The sequence below is a fragment of the Olea europaea genome, chromosome 21 (assembly GCF_002742605.1).
Source record: "Olea europaea var. sylvestris chromosome 21, O_europaea_v1, whole genome shotgun sequence".
Lineage (NCBI taxonomy): Eukaryota > Viridiplantae > Streptophyta > Magnoliopsida > Lamiales > Oleaceae > Olea > Olea europaea.
Window position 1 is genome coordinate 15,065,872 of NC_036257.1, and position 8,392 is coordinate 15,074,263.

General features: G+C 33.4%; 2 protein-coding genes across 2 annotated transcripts; both read left to right on the forward strand.

The window, feature by feature from the left end:
• The first annotated feature begins 1,700 nt into the window (after positions 1 to 1,700).
• LOC111370321 lies at positions 1,701 to 3,651 on the forward strand. The gene is made up of 4 exons (XM_022991995.1): positions 1,701 to 1,945; positions 2,056 to 2,645; positions 2,747 to 3,265; positions 3,375 to 3,651. Exons 1-4 carry the CDS (start codon positions 1,702 to 1,704, stop codon positions 3,504 to 3,506), a joined length of 1,485 nt encoding a protein of 494 aa, XP_022847763.1. The 5' UTR covers position 1,701; the 3' UTR covers positions 3,507 to 3,651.
• Positions 3,652 to 6,104: 2,453 nt separating this feature from the next.
• Positions 6,105 to 6,674, forward strand: LOC111370172. The gene is made up of 2 exons (XM_022991867.1): positions 6,105 to 6,272; positions 6,327 to 6,674. The coding sequence occupies exons 1-2, from the start codon at positions 6,105 to 6,107 to the stop codon at positions 6,672 to 6,674; spliced, it is 516 nt and encodes a 171-aa protein (XP_022847635.1).
• Positions 6,675 to 8,392: the final 1,718 nt, after the last annotated feature.

An 8,392-nucleotide genomic window follows, 5' to 3' on the forward strand; every position in this document is an offset into this window, starting at 1 on the left:
TTGATGGTTAAAGTTTGTCTTTGATGTCTAAAACGAGCTTTACCGATGAAGTTCAAGATGATAGATGCACGTTTGGCTGAGCAGAAAATTTCTGTAAGTTGTTTATTTTTAAGTAATCTCAAAATAAGTAACTTGTTTTCACTCATTTATTTTGGCTGTGCTTTAACCCCATGAGCTTGAAATGTTAGAGACCTCTGCTTCTATCTCGTTAACATTTTTCCAGCATAATCCATCCATAACTTTTCAAAGTACAAGTAAATCACAATTAAAATAATTAAATACACATTAACAAATAAAAAAATTCATCCAATCCAACCAAGTTAACCACCATCCTAATCAATACCAATCGGTACCAAATACCTTGTAGTTTTTATGTTTTATGCCAGGAGATAAGTACGCAAGGGCACGAATGCTCTATTATGTGGATTACTTGGTCGATTACCTGACTACACGAGCTTCAGTAACGACACCTTCAGTTAAAGAACTACGGCAATCTCCAATCATGTACCAAAATTTAAGGTATGATTTATACCATTTTGTACTAAATCTTAACACCAAACTGAAAGTCATCAACATTCCAATCAAACAAAAGTTGCACACAATTATTGTGTTTAATCATTTTTTTTTTCATTCTTGACAATTTATTTATAAGAACAATTATTTTTCTTAAAATTTTATTACTTCATAAATTACTAAATAAATAATTACGTATAGTTAACAAAATATTGAATGCATTAATGAATTTAAAAATATAGTACAATTAATAGAAATACTAAAAAATTATGAAAATATTAAATTATTATGTTATTAAAAAAATGTAATGCGTGTCAAATCCCGATATCATGATATTACAAAGTTGAACTACTGTTGTAATTTAATACTCAAAATTTGTATATTTATCCCACAAATGATCGATTAATGTATTTCGAAGTATAATGTGTGCCTTTTGAGTACTTTTATTATTTTAATTCATTCCTTAATTATTATTGATTATGTAATTAAAATTTATTACAAATGCATATGATGATGATGATGATGATGATATTAAAAATTGTTTTATAACAAAAATGAACACTAGTACCCTTAACAAAAATTTGGTGCAAAGTGAAAAAGAAGGGCAAGAAGGTATTTATCCACCTTATTCTTTCGACGTCGATCAGGGCCAAACACCACCTCCCCAAATGCAAATACACCCGGCGACAGCATCAACAACGTCTTAGACAAATTAATTAAGAAAAATAACGGAATTTAAATGCATGTTTGAATAAAAATTAATTCCTAAAAGTATTGGACGGTTTTGTATTAGCAATGAATAACTGATAAAAAAAACCGATATTGGAGTTGCTTGGCTTAGCACAATATTTATGAGTTGCTGTAACGTTGCTTTATTCATATTTCCTTCACTAATTTGTGTCCAGAATTTATTTAGTACGGAAAAGCTTCAAAATATTTATTTGACAACTCAACTATTTAGGTCGACTTGACTTCTAAGCACTTTAAGAGACTCCTAGAAGAACTCAACAAATGACATAAATCGAAGAGATTGAAATGCAAAGAAACTCTTCTGCTTTATCTTATCAATGCACAGATAAAGATTGATAATCATCAAAAATCTTGAAAGTGATCACAGTAAACTTGTTTATATATATATATATATATATAATCATATTAAGATAGTAAATCTGAGAATCAAGACTAAGAATGGCATTTGAAATACTGCAAAGGATTTGCTTTAGATTTTTACTGTGTTCTTTACTAGTTGGATCATTTGTTACAGCATGGAAGGAACAAATTTCTGCTATCGGTGATCCTGGGATGAAAAGAGATGGTCTTAGAGTAGCCATTGAGGCTTGGAATCAATGTAATGAAGTTCATGAAGAACTTCCCCATATGGGCAGTCCAAGGCAGGCAGATTGCTTCGATATTTATAATTCTTCGTCCCATCGTAAGTCTTTGTACTGTACACCTTTTCCCTCGACTGTAAATTTTTCTTACTATAAACCTCTCGTACTGAGGGCGAAACACTGCTTATTTTGTGTTTGATATTTCTTGCAGTGAAGTTGGTGCATAAGGTGAATGAGAAGTACAATAAGCTAGGAATAGCAAATGCTGAAAGGCAGGGTCTAAAGAACATAAATGTTAATCAATATGCAGCATGGAAAGAGAGATTTTTAGGGTACAAGTGCCAAGTTCAAGACAAGCCAAATCCATGGCAATTCTGGATGATAATGCTCAAGAGTGGCAATATGGACACTGAAGCTGCTATATGCCCGGAAAACGGCAAGAAATCGAAACCATTTCCGCCGGAGTCTCGATTCCCGTGCTTCGGAAAAGGGTGTATGAACATGCCGAGAATTTACCATGATTACACGCACGTGCATCATACTCGAGGGGTACAAAGTCTAAGGGGAAGATTTTATGGAACTTGGGATTTGGATGCTGATATTAGTACGGCATCAAGGACAAATAACACTTCGTATTATTCAGTTACTTGGAAGAAAATTGTAGGAAAGGGAAGTTGGATTTTTCATCATTTCCTAAAGACGTCACCAAATTACCCTTGGCTAATGCTTTATTTGAGATCAGATGCCACAAGAGGATTCTCAGGGGGGTACCATTATCAAACAAGAGGGATGTCCAAAATTGTAAGTTTTTTTATTCTTCTTCTTCTTCTTTTTTTTTTTATTAAATCCATTTTTGTATGCGGTTTTCGGCCTAGTTTTTTATCATTTCTTGCTGATGTAAGGTGCCAAAATCCCCGAATTTCAAAGTTAAATTCAGATTGGATATAAAGAAAGGAGGAGGTCCAAATAGCCAATTCTACCTAATGGACATTGGTAGTTGTTGGAAGAACAATGGCAAGCCATGTGATGGGGATGTGACTTCAGACGTAACGCGATACAGTGAGATGATCATAAATCCCGACACCACACCATGGTGCAATCCAACTAACAATCTCCGGTTATGCCCTCCTTACCACACTTTCGCCAATGGTACTCGAGTCCATCGTAACAACACGAGGCATTTTCCTTACGACGCTTATCACGTGTATTGCTCGCCTGGCAATGGAAAGTATTTGGAAGAACCATTTAACTATTGTGATGCTTATAGCAATCCACAGCCTCAAGAAATTCTCCAAATTTTACCTCATCCAGTTTGGGGAGAATATGGGTATCCCACAAGAAAGGGTGAAGGCTGGATTGGTGATGGAAGAAGTTGGGAACTTGATGTTGGGAGACTCTCTCAATCACTTTACTTCTATCAGGTATATCCTCGAGTTTTCATAAACTAAACTTTATTTTCAATAAAATTTAAGATCGAGTCTCACGAGTTTTTCGAGATTTTTGAAGAATGTTTGTTTTGTGACAATGCAGGATCCAGGGACTAAACCTGTGGAGAGACACTGGACATCTGTTGACTTGGGAACTGAGATATATGTTAGTGGCAATGAAGTTGCGGAATGGACTGTTAGCCATTTTGACATTATTGTACCAGATAAATATTAGTGACTTGTCATCACATTATAAGTGACTATTATTATTTTTTTTAATGATAAATCTTGTCTAGAGTTTTATAGTTTATGTTTTAGGTTTTAGTTTTTTTCTTTAACTTATTTTTTTCACATGATTAAATAATGGGGGATTTGTTTAAGAAGTCTAGTCAACCATAATGTTTAGTAAAATAGCCTATATCAATACTTTTTATTCAAGTAGTTTATAGTCTATTTGATTATATATTAAAAGTCTTAAATACCCTTAAATTGAAATGACTAAAATGTCCCATTTGGAGATCAATATTACCCAAATCTCCAAATATAAATCTCTAAATCCCCTTCATTTCTCTCGTTTCCAAGTCCATTTTCACCATATTAAACTCACCTTCAAATTCAGCTTTATTCTTCTTCATATGCATCATTCTTACTTACAATGAATGACTGCATGTTGAAGTTCCCTTTTTTGAACCAAGAACAAATCAAATAGTACAAATTTTGGAGGTGGATTAGCAAGAATCGATTTTACACAATTGAAGGTGAGCTTTATCAATTGAAAATTATCGATTTGTTGTTATTTTCTAATTGTATACTATGAGAAAAATCAATTGTGTAATTGAAATTTGCTGTAAAATAGTGAAACAGAATGGTGTCATTTCTCAGTAGTTGGGTGCTGTTTTTTCCCAATTGGCTACCGTTTTAATACAACAATGGTAGTATTGATATACTTGTTGACAAATTAGTTGTTTCTCCATTCTTTTATAGCACTTTATTATCATAAATAGATTTAAACGGCACATACACATTTTAAACTACAGAATGTTGTTTTGTTATGCTTCAATATGTTATGTAACAATATGAGTGGCATTTTTTTTTTGTTATTGAAACTGTGATTCATAGTATTCAGTTTTGACAATTAATAGAGTAATATATTATATATTTTTTTGTTGAATTGCAGATATGGACTCTGGTGCAATGATTGTTATTTGTTATTTTGTTAAATTTGAAAAGAGTGATGAAGGTGGATGGATTTGGAAATGAATAGGGAATGATGAAAATACCGCAACAAATATTTTTGCATAAAAAATAATCTCATATGTAGAGTTGTATAACGAAGTCCGAAAAGCAGTTAAGGTTGATCCCAATATGTATGACATCAAGATGAAATTTCTCGTTCCCGTCATGGCAAAATTATTAGTTCCGCCAATAAAGATTACTTGCGATGTGGATGTTAGTTGATTTCTTTCTTTGCATGATAAAGTTCCAATTTGTGTAACCCTTGTAGAAAAGGGTTATGTTGATCAATAAGACATGGATATTGATATTATAAATGTTCAGGAGAATCATGAATACAATTCAAAGGTTGTTGCAACTAACAATGCGGTGGACATGGATGAATTGAATATGCAAAAAGATCAGTATGATGACAATTATATGCGACCGTTGTCTCCATGTAATCAAAATTGTCAAAATGATTGTGTGAACTTTACAAGTGATGATTACTGGGATGGGGTAGAAGTAGTACATGGCAACTACTTAGATGATTCTCATATGATAAATGAAGACAATGTTACTTATAATATACTTTTTATATTGGTAGATGAGATCATTGGCATTTTCCAGGTTGTTGCCTGTCTGAAACCTTGTGGAACATCGGTTAAGATTCCTAACTTCGATGATGTGCACGTTAGCCAAATTTTTCACAACAAGAAGGATCTTCAAGCATCACTACAAATACTTGCTGTAAGAAACTCTTTTGAATTTAAGGTCATCGTCGCATATCTAGTAGTTTGTGTTGAGGAAATTTGCAAATGGCGTTTGCAGGCAATGCGATTGAAGGAAAGTGACGAATTTGAAATTCGAAAGTCTTCACGTTATCATAATTGTTCATTGCATGTTCGCCATAAAGATCATAGACAAGCTAGTTGTTGGATGATTGGAAAACATATCATGTCGAAGTTTGAGGATCCCAACATTATATACAAACTTTTGAACATTTAAAATGATATTCGTCGGGAGTTTGACATAGATATAAATTATTATAAGGCATTGATGGCTAGAGAATGTGATATAGAGCTATTAAGAGCTTCACCTGATCTTAGTTATGATAGATTGCCAAGTATTGCAATATTCTGAAGAAGAATAATCCCAGTACAGTGACGTTCACTGAGATTGATAGTGAGAACCGATTCAAATATTTTTTTATAGCTTTAGGAGTAAGCATATATGGTTTTCACTCATCAATTAGACATGTCATTTCTATGGACGAAACATTTATGAAATCCAAATTTTGAGGTACATTACTTGTTGCCACTTGTGTCAAGATGCATATCTTCTTGCATTTGGCATTCTTGATCCTGAAAACGATGCATCATGGACTTGGTTCTTCGATAAGTTGTTTCAGGTAATGAGTATGTTGGAAGGGTTTGTTTTCATTTCTGATCGCAATGATAGCATTGATAACACTATAAAGATTGTTTATCCTTATGTACATCATGGATATTGCATGTGACATCTACAACTAAGCATAAAATCAAATTATCATAAGACCGATATTCTGCCATTGTTTATGGCAACTGTAAATGAGTATAGTTTGATTAATTTTGAAAAATCAATGGCAAATCAATATCGTAAAAGTCCGACAGTTGGACAATACCTGGAAAAGAAAGTTGGGTATGAATTTTGGTCCCGAGCACATTTCAAAGGAATCCGTTATAATATTATGACAACTAACAATGCAGAATCTTTGAACTCGTTATTCAAAAATGCTCAGAAGTTTCCAGTACTTGCTATGATTGAGCAAATAAGAAAATCTTTACAGAAATGATTTTATGAGAGACACATTGAGGCTGAAAAATGTGCTACTATTCTAACCCCGTCCGTTGAGGATAAAATACGTAAAAAGTATGATGATGCAAAGGGACTGATAGTGGTACCGATAAATGAGTATGAGTTGCACGTCAGTGTTGAGAATGAAATACATATCGTGAACTTGGAGGCAAGAATCTGTAGTTGTAGGGAATTTGATTTGAAAAAGTTTCATTGCAAACATGCACTTGCAACAACGAAATTTAAGGGAATATCTTGTAACAGTTTGTGCTCACCTTATTATTCCAGTGTTAGTTGGAAACAAGCATATGTTGTATATATCCAGTGGCAAATGAGGTTGATTGGAGATTGCTGATTGGGAAATCTCTAATCAGCCAAAGGTGTTACCACCCCTTTCAAATCAACGACAAAGTGGACATCCAAGAAACTGTTGAATTCCATCAAGAGGAGAGGGAAAAAGGACACGTAAATGTAGTAGGTGTGGTCAGAGGGGCCATAATCATCTGACTTGCAAAAATGCTCTACACTAGTTGACAGATGCATAGAACATTTTTTATTTAACATAATCTTGAAATTGTGATAAATTATGATATTTTTGATAAATTTTAATAGTTGTCTGATAAAGTATAATAGCTACTTCAGACAGATTTTTGATAATTATGACAACATCACTGTTTTTTCAAACCGAAACGGCATCTGGCCGTTTTAAATGTATGGGTACTATTTCTACTCATTTATTGTTCATTCAAGTTTGTTATAGATGGATGGATGTTAATTGTTAATTTATTCTTTACATTGTGATATTTTTGGATAAATTATAATTGATTTATACGTCAATTTTTTGTAAAAAAGACAACAGCACAGCTTGTTCAAACCAAATCTGCATAAGATGGTTTTAAATGTATGGGTGCTATGTCTACTCGTTTTGTGTTCATTTTTGTTCATTCACATTTGTTACGGATGGATGAATGTTAATCCTTAATTTAATCTTTATATTGTGATGATATTTTGATCAATTGTAATAGATTTGTAAGTTAGTTTATGATAAAAATGACAATAGCACTATTTGTTTAGCCCAAAACGGTAGCTGGGCATTTGCAACGTATGGGAGACATTTACACTCATTTCGTGTTCGTTTGGTGCAATGAAGCCCGTAACCACTTCAAAATTGAAGAACGAAGATTCGAATTATATTTCGACATTAAGATCAACAAATTTGTCGAAACTATAGTAAGTTTCTCTATGGTCGGAGAGAATCTAGTACACTACACTTCACTGGACAATGAAGAACAACCTAAGAGGCAAGTGTGGTATGCAAATCATAGCACGTGTAGTGGTTCAACGTGTACTGGACGTGTATCATGTCCCAAACATAATTGCTCTAGTTTCGGAGTGAAATCGGTACCTCATTACCTAAAACAGCAGTTGGGCGTTTCAAACGTATGGTTGTAGTTTAGGGTTTAGGGTATTGGGTTTAAACCTATACTACAATTTTTCTTCGTACAGTGTTTTTAATGATGTTTCAACATTATTCAGCTGGGCGTTTGGAGTGAATTCGAGACTCCTTGACCCAAAACGACATATTGACATTTTACTCGTATGGGTGCCATTTAAGGTATACGGTATACAAAAAATCACGTGTGATTCAATATAGGCGATCCTTTTACAGGTACACAAAAATATAGCACATTTCGGTGCACTTCAGGAGAGCACTTTAGTTGTATGACACAAACGGCATGCTGTCGTTTTAAACACAGAACTGTCATTTTTCATATAATAGTCTATTTTTCAACACCATATAGATAAGTTGTCATGACAAACTGCATCTCCCTTTCAACCATGTCTGCTTCAATATTTGAATGAAACATCTGTATAATGAAATAACAAAATTTGTAAAAAATGTTGATCAACATCCAAAAAAACTATCGTCTACACAAATCTGACTAGAAAATCAACATCCAAAAAAACTAGACAAATCTAATTGATGAACATCCAGATTGAGTAGATAAAATCAACATTCATAGATTTCATAGGAAGACTGATGAACATCCAAAATTGACTAGACAAAAAAGC